The sequence below is a fragment of the Papio anubis genome, chromosome 11 (genome assembly GCF_008728515.1).
Source record: "Papio anubis isolate 15944 chromosome 11, Panubis1.0, whole genome shotgun sequence".
Classification (NCBI taxonomy): domain Eukaryota; kingdom Metazoa; phylum Chordata; class Mammalia; order Primates; family Cercopithecidae; genus Papio; species Papio anubis.
The window spans coordinates 29,663,653-29,681,494 of NC_044986.1; the positions used below are offsets into that span (position 1 = coordinate 29,663,653).

At 51.5% G+C, this 17,842-nt stretch overlaps 1 protein-coding gene across 8 annotated transcripts in view; it reads left to right on the plus strand.

The window, feature by feature from the left end:
- Window positions 1–17,842, plus strand: part of SH3PXD2A (SH3 and PX domains 2A) — a 255,824-nt gene that overhangs the window by 103,740 nt on the left and 134,242 nt on the right. For 6 of the 8 annotated variants that reach the window (XM_017944296.3, XM_003904217.4, XM_017944298.3 and 3 more), the window contains one exon: window positions 13,931–14,007. In XM_017944296.3, the coding sequence (XP_017799785.1) occupies window positions 13,931–14,007 (77 nt within the window). Of the gene's footprint in view, window positions 1–10,949; window positions 12,959–13,930; window positions 14,008–17,842 lie in introns of those variants that run through there. The other 2 variants (XM_017944300.3, XM_017944301.3) reach the window with 2 other exon arrangements.

Genomic DNA, 17,842 nt, shown 5'->3' on the forward strand with positions numbered 1-17,842 from the left:
CAGTGCCAGCCTCTCTGCATGGCCTAGCACTGCCCTACCCTGCTTAGCATTAGGCCCTCATTGTGGGTGGTGCTGACAAAATTGTTCACAGGCAAAGCAAAGCAAGCTCTTAAGCAAACAAACAATTGGCTGTGTAGCATTTTGCTATATGCAGATTTTAAATATAAATAAAAGAAACCAAAAAAAAGCCCGTGTCCCTCAACTAAGCAACCTGAATGGACACGGCGGAAAGAGCATTGACCCAGGAGTCAGGTGCTGGGTTCTAGGCTCAGGCCTGCCTCAGCTTGTGTGTAGAATAGGGACCATCCCATCAACTCTCTGAGCCTCCCCAGGTCTGGAAGATATTAGTTTCTCAGTAATTCTCAGCCTCAGAGGTACATGAGAATCGCTCAGGGGGCTCATGAAAAAGGCAGACTCTCGCCCTGTCCATCCCCTTCCACTTGAATTCAGAGTGTCTGGGCAAATTTTAGGAACTTCATTCATTACCAATGTTCCAAATATCTCTAATTGAGGTAACGCAGGGACCCTGTCCTCCCAAGAGGAGTGTTAGGCTTTGTAGTAGTTACCTGGGTAACAAATCTTCCCCCAAAATGAGCAGTTTAAAACGATAATAAAAGGCCAGGCACGGTGGCTCATGCCTGCAGTCCCAGCACTTTTGGAGGCCAAGGTGGGAGGATCACTTGAGCCTGGGAGTTCGAGACCAGCCTGGGCAACATAGAGACCCCCATCTCTACAAAAAATTTTTTAAATTAGCTGGGCATGGCATCGTGCACCTGTGGTCCCAGCTACATGGGAGGCCAAGGCGGTTGGATCACCTGAGGTCAGGAGTTCGAAACCAGCCAGGCCAACATAGTGAAACCCCATCTCTACTAAAAATACAAAAATTGGCTGGGTGTGGTGGCACGCTCCTGTTGTCCCAGCTACTTGGGAGGCTGAGGCAGGAGAATTACTTGAACCCAGGGGCAGAAGTTGCAGGGAACCAAGATCATGCCACCATACTCCAGCCTGGGCGATAAGAGTGGGACTCTGTCTCAAAAAAAAAAAAAAAAAAAAGAAGAAGAAGAAGAAAGACTTCAGGAAGAAGGGCTTCAGACAGGGTCTGAAGGTTCTGGTGTCTTCTCAGCGTGAACATTATGGTCCTCGGCCTTGGAGGTCCAGGAACTCAGACATTTCTGCATATGCAACTGTAGTGGCTTTGGTGTGCTCTGTGTGGCCATTCAGTCTCTTTGGCACCTTTCATAACCCCACCCCAGGGACCTCCCGGCATGCGTCCTGATGCACTTACCCACTGGACTCCCTTCAGCTTCTCAGATGTGCCTGTCTCTTCAGTCTCTGGGCCTCTGCTCAGATTCTCCCTCTACTTGGAACACTCTTCCCGCTCGCCTTTGCCCAGCTTACTCTCACCACTTCCTCAGACCTGTCTCCCTCCTGCATGTGCCTATCACAGCCGACACATCACAGCGCAGTACCCACACACAGTGTCCTTTGCGAGGGCAGGGACCATCACCATCACACCCCAGCCCCCAGCACAGTGCCAGCATTTGGGAGGGAGTGAATGGATGTTGCGTGTTGGCCCTTCTTTTGGGGATGGGGTAGGGTTGAGATGTACCCTGTCAGGAAGGCTGGCCACAGGTTGCTCAGCCCGGGGCTCAGAGAAAGGAAGGAAGATAACAGAATCATTAGGAGTGTAGGCACGTTTAGTCTGCCCAAATAAAGAGACTGTGGCACACCCAATCCCAGCTCTCCCACTTCCTTGCTGTGCAACCTTGGGCAGTGCACTCAACTTTTCTTACCTTCAGTTTACCCATCTGTAAAGTGAGAATAACAACAGCACTCAGTACGTAGCTCAGAGGTTGTTATGAGGATCAACTGTCATGATAAATATAAAGTACATGGCACAGGGCTTAGCACATACCAAGGGCTCAATGAATGTTACGTCCTCTTAATGTTACTGTCACCATCCTTGCAGGAGAGGGTTGGAACCACAGAAAATGCTGGTGGGAGGTTGATGAAGAGAGTTGACTGTCTGGGCTCAGTTTTGCCAACAGAGCCAAAGCTCAAGAAAAGCAGGTTTTGGGCCAGGCGCAGTGGCTTAAACCTGTCATCTCAGCACTTTGGGAGGCTGAAGTGGGTGGATTGCTTGAGCCTAGGAATTCGAGACCAACCTAGGCAACATAGTGAGACCTTATCTCTACAAAAATAATAAATAAATAAATAAATAAATAAAGTGAAAGCAGGCCTTAGTGGACAGTGTCCATCCCAAGAGAGCCAGGCAAACTCCCCTGTGGCTGCCCAGACCAGGCCTGTGGTTTTGGGCCCTTTACCGAGGGGCCTCTGCATCCTGCGGCTTTTCCTCTGTCTCAGAGCCTCAGAAGTAAGTGGGCGTCTTTCAGCATCATCACTGCAACCCAGGACTTCTATCTGCCTGCCCCACAGCCTCCTCATCTGGGTGGGCCATTCTGCGGTGTCTCTCTGAGCCCCAGAGGCCTTGTGCCCCTCGCCCAGCACCCCACACTGTGGGCCATGCCACAGGGAGAGGCTGCCGGGAAGCTCTGCCCAGCGTCCCACCGTCTTTCCTGAGGGCAGCCTCCCCTGGAGGGAGGAGCCAAGACTGCACAGGCTGAATGGGGCCCTTTATTCCCAGCTCCCACAGGGAGGGTGCAGAGCCACTGCCCACCACGCCCACCACACTCACGCCCACATGGAGGGGGGACAGCTTGGCCCTGATGCCGGCCTCTGAACTAACCACACTCTGGCCCCACTCTGTCTGGGTCCTGGAGGGCGAATCCACCCTTCTCCCTAGCCCTGGCTGAAGCTGCCATCCCTAATATATGGGGTGAGCTGTATTTGCTAGTCTGCCAGGAGTCTAGGGGTGTGTACATGAGAGACAGCCTAGAGCAAGCCAGTGTGAACACACACTCACACTCACCATTCAGCAAGGCGCGGTCAGGGTCCCACCACTCGCTGTTCACCAAGTCGCGGTGTGCCAGTCCTTGTGCTGGGCCCTGAGGATAAGTTCCTGGGCTTCACTGGCCACAGGAAGCTTGCATTCTGTCCTGAGGGAATGCTGTAAAGAGGCAGGTTCAGAAGATCATTAGCAATGGTGGCAGAATCTCAGAGGAAAACAACAGAGGCCAGGGAGAGAGGGCACATGGTCACCAAAGGCCTCCCGATGAGGGGTGCACGGCAATGGCTGGGCAAAGGGCAGCAGGAACAGTGCACGGAAACAGGGACGGCAAGCACGCAGGCCCTGAGGTGGGGAAGAGCAGGATGTGTCTGTGGCGTGGGCGGAGTGACAGGAGATGGACAGGCAGAGAGAGAGGCAGGAGACGAATCCTGCCCGGCCTTGAGGGCCGCAGAAGGGAGTTTGGATTTTATGCTTAGTGCCCTGGGCAGTCACTGAAAGGGTTAAGCAAGAGTTATGGTTTGAGAATATCATTCTGAGGCCAGGCACAGTGGTTCACATCTGTAATCCCAGTACTCTGGGAGGATCACTTGAGCCCAGGAGTTCAAAACCAGCCTGGGCTACGTGGTGAAACCCAGTTTCTACAAAAAGTTAGCCTGGTGTGGTGGCGCACGCCTGTAATCCCAGCTACTCCAGAGGCTGAAGCGGAAGAATCACTCGAACCCGGGAGGCGGAGGTTGCAGTGAGCCGAGATCACTCACTCCCCTGCACTCCAGCCTGGGTGACAGAGCAAGACCCTGTCTCAATAAATAAATAAATAAATAAAAATAAAAAAGAAAGAAATGGTTCTGGTCCCACTGCTCTAGAATGCTGCTCAAAAAGACTTCCATTCCCTTTGGTTCAGCAAAGATGTGTTAGTCCCTCCATGGGCCCAGGACGAGGTGCTTTATCACTGGCAGACACCCATAAAATTCCAGTGGACCCACCTGGGGTGAGGGAGAGAAAGATACTGTTCCCTTCAGCCTGGCTCTGCTTGCTGGGTATGGGAACCTCCGAACCAGAATTTGGGAGATTGCTCTTCCCTCCAAGGTGCGCTGATGCTTTCTACAAGTAAGCCGTGGCTGCAGGAGGGTGAAGGCTCCGCTCTGTCGTGAACCGCAGTGGGCTTTTGCAAGTGTGTTTCCTTGGGTGTGTGGGAGAGGGGGTGGGGAGTGCTGGAGCGGGGAGACACACCTGTGTGAGTCACCCTAGAATGCCCCAGGAGGCAGGTGGAATGAATAATCGACCTCCTCACCATTGTGTCAAGTCCTCTGCCCTCTGAGTTGGGGCTTGGAGAAACGGAAGCTGTGTGGGAGACACAGATGTGTTTATGGGGTGGGTGAATCAGGAAGGGCAGCCACAGGCTGAGGGGAGCTCATGTTTGGCGTTGGTGGGAAGCCAGGTGGAGGGACTGGGTGCCTGGGAAATGCTTCTGGTACTTGGATTCCACGTGGCCAGCAAGGAGACAGGCAGGGCCCACCCCACCCCATCCCACTTACTTGACCTGGAAGTGTCAACTCATAAGAGATCCCATTTGTCCACCATTTACCATGGGCCGGCCTCCGTGTTAAATGCTTTTACAGACTCATTCACTGGCTCCTCACAATAGTCCTTTGCATTAGACATCACTGCCCCCTATTTTGCAGTTTGAGGAAACTGAGATTCAAATAGGTTGTGACTCATCCCCTGTCACATAACAGTAACTGGTAGAGCCAGATGTACCAGTCAGTGCTCTCCTGGTGACAAGAAATAGACCCATCTCAATCCGGCTTAAGAAAAAAGGGGAAACTTATTGGTTCACATAACTGAAAACCAAGAGTAATGGTTTCAGGCATAGCTGGATCTAGGGGACCAAAACGTGTCTCTTAAGCCCTCAGCTTTGCTCTCTTTTCTGTTGACTTAATTCTCCGATAGGCTTCCCCCAGATGGTAACAGAGATACATAAAGATGCTTCCTAGCAGCCTGGGGCTTGGCATTTATGAGTTAGCAGCAACTGTAGAGAGAGAACACGTCTCTTCCTGGTAGTCCCAGCAGTAGTCCCAGGCCGATTCCCACTGGACCAGCGTGGGTCGCATGCCCATGGCTGGACTGTACTGACTGATCAGCCCCAGATTTTGGGATGGGATCAGCCCCACTGAAATCCCATGGACTGAGAATGAAGGAGGGATTGTTTCCCAAAAGAAAATTAGGGCACTGTAATAATTAAAAGCTGGCAGGCAAAACCTACCAATGCCTACCATGCTAGACTTCAAGCCAGAGGCAGCGTCTTGGCTCTAAAGAGAGATTCATGGGAGCCAGAACTCAGGGCATGGCGTCAGTATGCCTTGGGCTGCTGACCTTCGCCATGGGAATTGTGTCTTTCTGGAACCTGCATGTGGCCACTGCTTCCAGCCTCAGCATCTAGGCCTCACTCCTGCCTTCCCCCAGCCCAAGTAAATGGCAACAAAGCCAGATGTTGCAAGTGGAGAAGCAGGATTGGGTGTCAGGGTGAGATCTGAGCCAGATACAAGGCTGTAGACTCTGGGAATGTCATCTCAGCTGCACCAGAAGCTGGAGGCAGCCCAGCAGGGGAGCAGGTGACCTGCAGTCCCCAGGCTGCAGAGAGTGAGAGGTGACATGTGAGTTTCAGGGGCAGCACTTAAAAAGACAAGCAGGGGCCTGCCCATCAGCCACTCCCACCCTAGCCTAGGCAGGGCTAACCCAGTTGAAAGCTGAGTGGCCCCATGGTCAGGAAACAGCTGAACGTCAAGGGCAGGGCCAGCTTTCAGGAAGACAGGGGAGCCAGCAGAGGCTGTTTCGCCATTCTTCTCCCCTGCCCATTACATCCTCTTCCATCAAGGCCTCTGTGCTCTTTGCTCTCTTCCCTAGCGAGACCCTGTTGTTGAGTGAGAAGCCGGCGCCTGCTCATACTTAGGTGTGAATGGTTAATACGGCTCACTGTACCATTCTCCAGGGAGAAGTTTATATATCTTGACCAAAATCTTGAAGAAACTAAATTCTGATTCTGCAGTCTCAGACATCAAAGAAGTAGGTTGTGAGTTTGTTGGTTTGCTTGTTTTTAGAGTTGGGTATTCTTATGGCCCAGGGCACACCCTCTTGGTGTCTGCTTGCTTTAAACCATCAAAAGTCCCAGCCTGGGCCAGGTGCAGTGGCTCAGGCCTATAATCGCAGCACTTTGGGAGGCTGAGGCAAGAGGATCGCTTGAGGCAAGGAGTTCGGGACCAGCCTGGGCAACATAAACAAGACCCCATCGCTATAAGAATGTAGCTGGGTGTTGTGTGCACCTGCTACTTGGGAGGCTGAGGTGGGAGGATCGCTTAAGCTCCAGAGTTCAAGGCTGCAGTGAGCTACGATAGAGACACTGCCCTCCAGCCTGGGGGGCAGATGAGATCGTGTCGCAAAAACAAACAAAAAAAGAGTCCCAGTCTGCCTCTCCTTGGACCAGCTTGGATCACCGAGCCTCAGTGACTCTGTGAGTTGGGGGTTGGTAACAGCCTCTCTGAAATCAAACAGACTGAGAATGAAAGAGGGGTCGTTTGTGTTTTGTTTTTCATGGCGAAGAAAGCCCCATTAGTGGAATCATGGTTATATTCTCTCTGCCCTCCTCTGCCCAGGGCCCTTCATTTAAGAGCTTTTGTCTTCATCAATCTGTCAGCAAACAGCATGGATGGAGGCGCCTGATGAGAGCAGCTGGACATGGGGTCCTTGGCTGGCCCAGCCCACTTTGCACAGGGACGTGGTCAGGTCTCAGGACCACAGAGAGCTGTGGGAGTAGGAAACTGAACCTCTCCTCCTTCCTCCCAGATGCATTGCCTGTGTCTTACCACCCCACGAGCATGCATGTTACCCTTGTCGGGGGAGGGAGGTTCCCTCTAGGAATCCTCACATCTACTTTCCTCCAGTTCATCTGGGAAATCTGTTCGCCTCTTCTCTCCTGGGTGTCACATCACCCCTCAAAACCAGAGAAGGACCCGCCTCCCCCATTCCCTTGGCTTCAGGTCCCCACAGCTTGCCTCTCTCCTGTCAGGCTCAGAGACCCCGGAGCTGCTCTGTCCAGATGCTCCCCTGTCCCCCATGAGGGCTTCAGGCTGCACCCATATCCATTTCACCCAGCGCCATGCCAGACATTTCCAGGGATTCAGGGAGTGTAGAAACCACCCCTGTCCTCAGGGCCACTGAAGTCCACTTAGGGCTATAGGGCCCTGTCAGGTGACTGGTCTACCCTGTGACTCTCCCATAACCACCCTGCGGTAGGTTGAATAACGGCTCCCAAAAAGGTATGTCCAAGTCCTAACCCCTTGAAACCCATGAATCTGGCCTTATTTGGAGAAAGGGTCTTTGCAGATGTAATTAAAGATCTTGAAATGAGATCGTCCTGGCTTTAGGGTGGGCACTAAACTCAGGGACAGGTGTTCTTATAAGAGAAAGGCAGAAGGAGACATGAGACACAGGCATGGGACGGGAAGGCCATGTAAAGACCGAGACAGAGATTGCAGTGATGCTGCCACGAGCCAAGAGATGCCTGGAGCCCTCAGAAGCTAGAAGAGGCACAGAAAAATGTTCCCTGGTGCCTCCAGAGGGAGCGTGACCCTGCTGGTGCCTTGATTTCAGACTTCTGACCTCCAGAACTGGCAGAGAATACATTCCTGGGTTGTTGTTTATTTTGAGACAGTCTCACTGTGTCACCCAGGCTGGAGTACCGTGGCACAATCACAACTCAGTGGAGCCTCAACTTCCCAGGCTCAAGCGATCCCCCCACCTCAGCCTCCTGAGTAGCTGGGATCACAGGCGTGCGCCACCATGCCTGGCTGGGTGCTTTTTTAGCATTTTGTAGAAACAAGGTCTCACTATGTTGCCTAGTCTGGTCTTGAACTCCTGAGCTCAAGTGATCCTCCAGCCTTGGCCTCCCAAACAGCTGGGATTACAGGCATAAGCCACCATGGTCTGCCAAATTCCTGTTGTTTTAAACCACTGGGTTTGTGGTAATTTGTGCCAGCGACCTTAGGTGACAACTGCATCCCACCTTCCTTTCTGTTCTCAGACCCAGTTAGAAGGGCAGGAGGGCTGTGCTTGGAGCATGAGGCCTCTGCACCGTGCGGTCTGTGGACTCCAGGCCTGCCTGTGCTCTCCCCTGTTTCTTAGGCAAGTCTCCCTCGACAGCCTGGCCTCTCTGGGCTGCATTGAGGGGAGGGGGTTGTGAGCATCTGTGTCCTTGGAGGACAGGGTGGCTGGGAGGAGCTGGCCCTCCTTGAGCCCAAGGGGCTGCTGACCCTGTTGCTATAAATCAGGGGACCCTTTGAGAAGGTGAGAGGGGCGCTGAGGAGGGCCGCTTCCTGACAAATTCTCTAGGACAGCAGGGGCCAGAGGGCCAGAGTGGGGTGACTGCCAGAGGGTCCTAGAGGTTGGCAAGGAAGGGCCAGACAAGCATTCAAGGAAGGCTTCATGGGGGAGGCAGCATGGAACGGTGCCTTAAGGACAGAATGAGGGTTGAGTAGGCAGGCCCAAGGGCACTTAGAATAAAACCAGACTCTTTTCTGTGGCTGCAGGCTCCTCTCTTTTCTGTCTTCCATCATGTCCAGTTCATTCTGCCCCAGGGCCTTGGCTGTGGTGGTTCCCTCTGGCTAAGCCCGCTTGTTCCAGAGCTTTGCATAGCTGCTCTTTCTCTTCCTTGAAGTCTCCACTGAAGCCCAGAGAAGATGCCTTGACCATTCTCTGAATTCTTCCCTCCAGGCACCCCTCTTCACATTGCCCTGTGTTATTATCTTTGTAAAGGTGGGGGAAGACATGGAAGTGTAACCAAATTACTCACTAGGTATGAAAATGTGTACTGCCTTCTTCCCATGCCCACTCCCTTCCCAACTGGAAGGTAAACTCCTGAGAGCAAGGCCCTCATCTGTCTGGTTCACTGCAATGCTCCCAGCACCTGGAACAGAGCCCAGCACAGCAGGCCTCCATCAAGACAGTTCTGGGTGGATCAAGGGAAGGAAGGAAGGATGGAAGGAAGGAAAGAAGGAAAGGCAAGAGGAAGTCTTCCAAGAATGAATGGTGTTCCAGGTGGCAGAAAGACAGGGAAGAAGGAGTTGTACACGCATGCATAGACACTGTGAGTGTGAAGAGGAGAGGCTGCCAGAAATAGATCAGCCTGCTCAGACCAGAAGAGGTCCCGAGGCCAGCCCTCTCTTATGGCGCCTATAATCAGTGCCCTGTTATTACCTCTACAAATGGGTCCTAGTTCATGGAGGTAGCTCCCAAACTCTTCATGGCTGGTGTGGGGACCCTGGCCAGTGGTACTGTGTCTGGTGATTCTATTGTCAAGGGCCCCACTCCCTGGCTCTCATGGGAGTCCATCCCATAGGTACCACTTTCCCAAGAAGAGCCCTGGAGGCTGTAGTTGGTCTAGGGGTTTAACTGTTCTCATCTCCCTTCACGTGCAGAATAAAATCGAAAGTCCTCGCGGTGGCTCTCAAGGCTTTACATGATCCAAGTGCAAAGATCACGGCTCCCCCCAACTCTCTAAGCTTTAAAACCCCAGGTTGAAATCCCAGCTCAGCCACTAGATAGCTGTGTGACTTTGGACAGGTCCTTCAACCTTTCTGAGCTGCCATCTCCTCTAGGACAAAATGGGCCTGGTTAAAGTACTTGCTTCAAGGTTGTTGTGAGGATGAAGGGAGGGAATTCAGTGAAAAGCTCTTAGTGTGCACCTGGTGTGCGCTGAGCTCTTAGCTACCATTAACCCTTTCCTCCCTCCTCCTCTGCCTGCTAACATCCCCACTATAAATCAGTCTTAGGGCTTCCAGAGGGAGCGGCCATAGAGCCCAGGCCCCCGATGAGCACACAGCAGTCCCAGTGAAAGGGCCTGTTTCAGGGTCACAAAGCCAGCCTGTGGCCTGGGTGGGACTTGAACCCAGGACTCCTACCGGAGGCCCCCACTCCTCCGCTGGTCTCACCCCAGCCCAGCTCAGAGTGGCAGGAAGAAGAACCTCCAGTTACTGCTTGGAAGTAGCTACACAGCTTCTTCTCCGCTTTCAAGACTGAGTTAATCCTGATGAGTTAGGTCTGTTTCAGGCCCCGTGCAATCTTCCTTGCGATGCTCATAAGATTCCTAGGGCGGCATCTGGATGGCTTCGAAGGCTCTGGCAGAAGCTGAGCCCCGCCGTCAACGGGCTGCACTACGTTTACAAGAGGCCTTTAATGCCCTGTGGTCTCGGCTTCCTTAATGGGGATTTTCCTCCCCCTCCTTTTTCTCTCCCCCTTTTGGCTTTCAGAGTGTGGTTTGGATTCCTAACAGAGAAGTCAAGACCGGAGAATCCCTTCCAGGCCCTCCCTCCCTCTCTCCCCCACTGGCCAACTGTGCCAAAGCCCTGGGAAAAGAAAACGTTGCTTCTGAAGGATTTCAGCGGGAAAAAGAGGGAAGCCCCATTGGGCTTCCAAAAACTCAACTGGGAATTGGCTTGTGCAGAAATTCTCCTCTGACCTTGCAAGTGAGCAGCAGATCCAGGAGCCTGGTGGGGAGGACTGGGCAGCTCCAGGTGCAGTGGCCTAACAGCCTCACTCAGATTGCAGGCTGGAGGGGCAGGGCGGGGTCCTGTGCTTGGGGCCAACATGGGGAGGGGTCAGGCAGCACCCTCTCACCTACCTCACCACCCCAACCTATCCCTCCCTTCTCTGGATCTCCTACACCTGTGGAGGCCTCAGTGCTCCTTAACTAGTTTTTTTAATGAGTTCTTCCGAGCACTTTGGGAGGCCAAGGCGGGTAGATCACCTGAGGTCAGGAGTTTGTGACCAGCCTGACCAACATGGAGAAACCCCGTCTCTACTAAAAATACAAAATCAGCCGGGTGTGGTGGCACATGCCTGTAATCCCAGCTACTCAGGAGACTGAGGTAGGAGAATTGCTTGAACCCAGGAGGTGGAGGTTGCAGTGAGCCAAGATTGCACCATTGCACTCCAGCCTGGACAACAACAGCGAAACTCCATCTCAAAAAAAAAAAAAAAAAGAGTTCTAGAGTTCTCTCTGCAACTAGGACAGGAATGATCTAAGCCTCAGCCAGAGCTTTGGCTAACCTTGAGATTGGGGGCTGGGAGGGGAACCCCATTTACCTTCCCATCTCCCTCTTTTCTTTTTTGTCCCCCAACAGGATGAGAAAGGGCAGGAGTGCCATTTTTGGAGGCTGAGGCCCTGATCCATGCAGGTTTGTGGGCCCTGCCCCCACCCTCCTGTGGTCCCCCGGGTTTCCTCTGTATCTCAGACGGTCCTTCAGGGCCCTGCTCATATGGCTGGACCCTAGGTGTCATGGGGTCTGGGTATCACTCAGCTTCTGACAGACAACTGCCTTCATTAGAAAGGCCCAGAATTCCAGCCCCAGGACCACCCATCTTCTTGGCAGTCCTGAGCTTAAGTCTCCTCATGTTTTTATTTTTACACAGCCTCCCCCTGGCCTCACACATGTAGCCTGTGGCATGCGAGCAATCAAGCGACAGGCAACCAAAAAAGGGTAGGAGGCAAAGAGGCAAGGGAATACCGAATCTGTGACATCTTCCCCCAAGGAACAGCGGCGTCGCCAGTGTCTGGATAAATCACGTTTTATCTCCTTTCGAGAGGAACGCAAAGCAGAGCCGCTTCATCTTGATGATGTCGTCTGTCTGCACAGTGTTGTCCATCTGACAGGGAGATGGCCCGGCTCTCTGGCTTCAGAGAGAAGACGACGACGGAGAGCTTGAGCAAGAGTCCAGGAGAGGAACAAGAATGACCCAGCAAGCACTTCTTGAGCATCTGCTGAATGCAAAGCCTAGTGCTACATGGAGTGTAGGGGCAGACAGGAGGGGTGAGCTGCAGAGCCATTGTGGAGAGATGAGAGACACCCACAGGAAGCAGGTCACATGCGCTAGGACGTGGTTACACGTTCCACTGTCTGACTTCGGCAGGGCTGGCGACCAATGCTTGTGGTGGCAGGGAAGTCGGGGATGGCTGCAGCTGTGGTTTTCATGGCCCCTGGGTCCCCTGTCTGTTCACTTCTGCCTACCAAAGGCTGCTCACCGGAGCCACGGGGGCTCTCCACCTCAGGGCTTTGTCTAGCCATGGGCACACACTCAGCCAGACGTGCTAGAGTTAACGCCCTCAGAGGCAGTCCTCAGTGACAAACAGGGAGTTGGTGGGTAGATCTCCAGCCTCTACGTGTCACGTACTTTCTCTGTCATCTCCTGGAGCACTCCCAGCAGAATTGAGCTCTAGTTGCCCACCACGACTAACTGGCCTGATAACACTTCCTTCCCCTCCCTGCCCTTACTGTCCCACTCCCCTAACGATATTTCTTGGGATCGCCTCCAAAACAAGTCAAATCCTTATTTCTGGGGCTGCATCTAGGGGAATAATCTAAATCAAGGTGATGGCTTTTCTGAGACTCAGACCTTGACAGAAGCAGCTGGCGTGGATTCGTGAGCAGTCTGCCCGTCTGCTCACATGCAATGGAAATGATCTTAATTGGGTCTCCTTTAATTCAAGTTATGAAAACCCATCTCCAACTCATTTAAATGAAAAAGAAAATGGTATTGTTTTATGTAGCTGAAAAGGACCAGGTCGACCCTAGTTTAGGAACAGCTACCCATATCCAGCTGCTGAAATAATGTCAAAGGGCTCTGTCGCTCCCTCTCTCCACTCGGCTTTTCAGTCACTCAAGAAGCTTTCACCAAGCACCTGTCTTGTGCCAGGCACCCTTCCTTTCTCTCATTCCTTTGCTTCTCAGGCCACTAGAGGTGCCAGCCTTTCATCCTGCCAGCTTAGCAACCGTGGGAAAAAGCAGTCTCAGGGCTGACTCTCATTGGCCCGGATCAGGTCCCTCCCCACCGCTGAGCCAATCACTGTGACTGTGGCTGACTAGGCTGCATCCTGTAGCTACCTTTGTTGCTAGGGGTTGTGGCTAGACTTACTGACACCACAAGGACTGGGAGTGGAAGATGCCTTCTCCAGGGGAAAATTAGGTAGACTGAGGCAACAGATGCCTGTTACAGCTACAGGTGAGCACTTCATCATGTGCCAAGCTCATGGGCCCCGAAATGAGTCACAAGTGCTATAACTCACAGCAGAATGTGGCAGGTAGCCTAGGAATGGATAACGTGTTTTGGATGTTCTGGAAAGAGGGACATTATTCCCCGCTCAGCCAATCAAGGAACACCTTCTGAAAAGGGGGCTTTGGCCCTAGACATTGACAGCCACCTGGCACAGAAGTCAGTTGTGTAAGACCTTGAACATCAGACCAAGGAGTTCAGATTCTAAATTTCTCAGACTAGAAAAGAACTATGTCTTGATACATTTGTTATGATTGAATGTGGCCAACTTGGGAGAGCCAGCTGGGAAGGTCTGAGGGGCTGGCATTTCCTGTAAGCCTTGCCCATACCTGTAGAGGGGTGTCCCAGCCCAGCTGGCAGCAGCCTGTATGACTGGAGGCTTTGTGCGCAGAGAGGCCAGGGAACAGTCAGGCTGGGACAGCCATGCTTCCCTTGGTATTGCCTTGTGCCCGCCCTGGAAGGAGCCACCCACCTAAACTAAGAATAGGAATTCCTGCCCAGCTGGCAGGAACGAATGCCGATTTCTCAAGGAGGGATGGGCCTGAAAACAAAGCGTAGCATGTGGGCTGGGCTCTACTTTGTGTTGATTTGCAAGGTCACTTGAGAGCCGCACCCACTCCGGGCATTCATTGATCCTGCCATTAGATCCAGGCGAGGTGGCCTGGCCAAGTCGCTCATTGAATCCCAAGATGGCAGCCTCCAGGGCTCCTCACCTGCCAGAGAGGTCCTGGGCTCTCAGCCTAGGGCGCCTCTTACCCTCCAGGAAAGGTGACTGTTTCTCTCTTGTTTCCTTGACCATGGACTGAGATGGTGGCAGGTAGTGTTGGACTGAGATGCTGAGAAGCCAAGGGAGAGGGAAATGAGAAGGTCGCTGTGGCAGTTTTAGCCAGAATCCCCCACTCATGAGTATCTCTCTTCCAGGCAAGATCCTCTTCCGCAGAAGCCACATCCGGGATGTAGCTGTGAAGAGACTGAAGCCTATCGATGAATACTGCCGGGTAAGAGTGTGTCTGGGGCTGGAGGAGGGGCTCGGGGAGGGCTTCAGGGCGGGGGGAGGGGCCCATCTGCCTGAGTGTCCATCTGTGAGGAAAGGTTGCTGTACAGAACCCTCCTGAGGCCTGGTGTTTCCTGGCCAGAGGGGTGGGTATGGGATCACTCCGTAGCTGGGCCACCCTCTGGGACCCAAGGACCTCGGGTTCACAGCTAAGCTTCTGTGCCTGTCAGGACATATCCATGTTTACAAAACACTGTTTGAAGTCACTTCCTCTGGGAAGTGAACTGAGCTCGGGAGCTAAGTCAAAGAGCCTCCTTCCAAAGGGCTGCTTGCTTCTCTATGTGAGATTTTGCTGGACATAGAAGAACTATTTCTTTGAATTCCTGTTGGGATGTTGTTGGGATCAGTTCAATAGCATCAGCAGTACACATTTGTTTATTCACCTAAATCTTGGTAACTACAAATGTTCATATACACATCTTTACAGATGCAGGTGTTCACACAAACACACACGCACATGCACATTAACACAGCCAGTGCCAAAGAGCAGGCAGGAGAAGGACAGCAGTGTCATGAGCCAGAGCCCACCTGTCTGTCTTTGATTAGAGCCCAGTGCTCCTGCAGTGAGCATGAGTGGCTACCAGGGGATGAGCAGCCCTCAGTTTCCTTGGCACATGGCCTCTGGAGGGCCAGACTTCCCGGGTTGGAAGCCCTGACTAATTTCATGAACTTGGGCAAGTTGCTGAACTTCCCTGAGCCTCTATTTTCACATCCGTCCAATAGGGAGAAGAACACACAGGGTGCCTCCACATGGTGGTCAGGAGGATGGAATGAGCTGGCACATTGTAAGGGCAACAGCACAGCGTCTGGCTCAGAGGAAGCATTCAGCAGATGCTTTTGTTATTATTTTTACAAAGGGCAAACAATTTGTATTAAATAAACTAGCAAATGAAAACGTTTTATTATTTTTTAAATTTTATTTATTTATTTATTTATTTATTTATTTATTTATTTATTTATTTTGATGGGACAAAGTCTTGCTCTGTCGCCCAGGCTGGAGTGCAGTGGTGTCATCTCGGCTCACTGTAACCTCTACCTCCTGGGTTCAAGCAATTCTCATGCCTCAGCCTTCCGAGTAACTGGGATTATAGGAGCGTGCCACCAGGCCTGGCTAATTTTTGTATTTTTATTAGAGATGTGGTTTTGCCGTGTTGGCCAGGCTGGTCTCAAACTCCTGGCCTCAAGTGATCTGCCCACCTTGGCCTCCCAAAGTGCTGGGATTATAGGCGTGAGCCACCGCGCCCAGCCATATTTTTAACACGTTTTTGAGAGAGGGTCTCGTTCTGTTGCCCAGGCTGGTGAAAAGGCTTTATTAAAAGCAAATAAAAAGTTAAAAAGCAAATAAAAAATAAAAACAAGCAAATAAAAAAGCAAACATGAAATAATTTAATGTTTGTATGGGCACCATTGGCTTCAGTAGAGCTAGAATTTCGTAGTTAAATGAAACCCACTGTGGTTCCTGACTCAAAAATCTTGAGAAGATGTGGTATAATGTGTTATAATGTGGCAAATGTATAAAATTTCACAAGTGCTGGTATTAGAGTGTCAGAAGGAGAAGAGCTGGAGTCGAATCCCGGTGCCCACTTACTAGCTATGTGACCTTGGGCAAGCTGCTTTGCCTCTTTGAGCCCTAGTTTCCTCAGCTGTAAAATGAATATAAAAACACTATCTCACATGGGGACTGAGTAGGAAGAATGTATATCACAGTGTCCTCATACAGAGCTGTTGCAGGAAGGCCAGGAGTTCAAGACCAGCCTGGGCAGCATAGCGAGACCTCACCTCTCCAAAAAAAAGTTTAAAATTAGCCAGGCATGGTAGCACACACCTGTAGTTTAGGTGCGAGGACTGCTTGAGCCAGGAGGTCAAGGCTACGGTGAGCACTCCAACCTGGGTAACAGGGAACGATCCTGTCCCTAAATAAATAAATAGATAAATAAATAAATAAATATGTTTAAATAAGAACCAACATGCTAAATTTATTAACTGGTATTCCCAAGCCTATAGGAAGAAAAGACAATGTAGTCTCCATTAAACTGAAGTTTGAATTTCGTGACTGTGCACGTTATACTTGGATCACATGTTCTGCCTTGTTTTAAAAGGATGCCCCAATGCTGGATTCCCTTAAGCTAGAAACTTCTCTGCTTCAGACCAATATTCATTTTTCTCTTTAACGGGCATTCACTGTTTCTGGTTAAATTGATGGCTGTAGCCTGAGCTTTTATTTCTCTTTATTCCTTTCTCAAGAAGTTAAATAAATGGGCAAAGCTAATGGAGGAGGGGGCATTGGGCGGGAGGAAGACTTTTCCTGTTGGGATTTATAGCTCCGATTAGCCAGCCCAAGGCATCTGCAGCTGGGCTCCTTGGAAATACTGTCTGCTGGATCATCCGGAGGAGGAAGTGATAGCATCTTATCTCCTGGGATCAGGCTTTGAACAGGACTCCTGATTCAGAGGGGCTCTGGAGCTCCAGTGTGCCGTGGGTAGCTAGGGGAGCCATTGAAGTGGGGTCTGCAAGAGGAGGGGCCTCCTAACCTCATTAGCACAGATGGAAGCTGCCCAGAGCCAGACAAGGAACGGGGCCATGGGCCCACCAAGCAGACAGCCATCTATCTCACAGGCAGTGATTTACTCTGAGAATGGCGGGGGTGGGGCAGTACAGAGTGACCTTTAATTCTGCGGAACTAGGAAGCTGGGATCTGTGGTCTGATTGTCTGAGAAACCCACTGACCTTGGAATGGTCTTTAGGGACAAGTCCATGGCCACTGCCACCCAGCTTTGCATTTCACAGCTTGCCTCCAGACAGGCCACTCAGCATCACTGCCAACCCCAGCCAGCTTCACAGCCAGTGCCGTGTGCAGTCCGCTCCACGGCCAGCCCTTCCCCTGTCTCTACCTGCCCTTGTCTACATACTGCCTGGAACCTCTGGAGTCTCTACTTACAGTGCCCTGCATAGCCCACCTGCTTGACTGGCCATCTTCCTTGGACCTGCTAGACAATGTGGGCTCAGAGTCTGGGGTTTGATAGGAATTCACATGCACCCAAAATTGTGCAGCTGGCTCTGCACACCGAGCAGCCGGCTCCCTGCAAGGACTCAGACATGGAAAGTCTGACCATGCAGTGGACCTCCCCAGACTTCAGGCTCCCTGCCCTTGCTGGCCAGCCAGTCCCACCACCTAATGGCGGTTTCACAGCCCAATCTCAGTGTTAATTTTTAACATATAAGCAGCAGATTGGATGGGAATCATGGAAAATTTACCACATGCCGACTGAGTGATCGTTTTATGTGGCACTTGAGGGTCAGGTGTCTATGAAGAGGGGTTCCAAAGGCATTTCTTTAACTTCATAAATTAATTTAAAGGACAACATGGTAATGCAGTTAATATTTAATGGTCTGGGACCTCAACAAGTTGAAGACTTTCATCAGACTAACAAGAGTAAGCTCTACCATAGAGGCTTGGACTCACAATTTTTTAAGTGGCTCTAGTTACCCCATTCCTAGGGGTGAAATACATGTTTGCAGTATTTGTCCAGGGGATAAAATAAATATTCTAGGGAGGGGTTCAGAGAGGAGTGTGAGAGAGTGTTCGAGAATGATCAACTCACCCTTTGACATGTTAATGGCATTTATACAAGTCTCCACTTCCTGGTTGGTACGACTAGAATTTTTTTGCTGCCCAAATAGCTGAGCTTGTTTCTATTACTTGTCTGTCTATGACACATTCGATTTCAGGGATCAACAGCTTTCTTTGTAGGAGGGAAGAGGGACTGAGTGACTTAGGG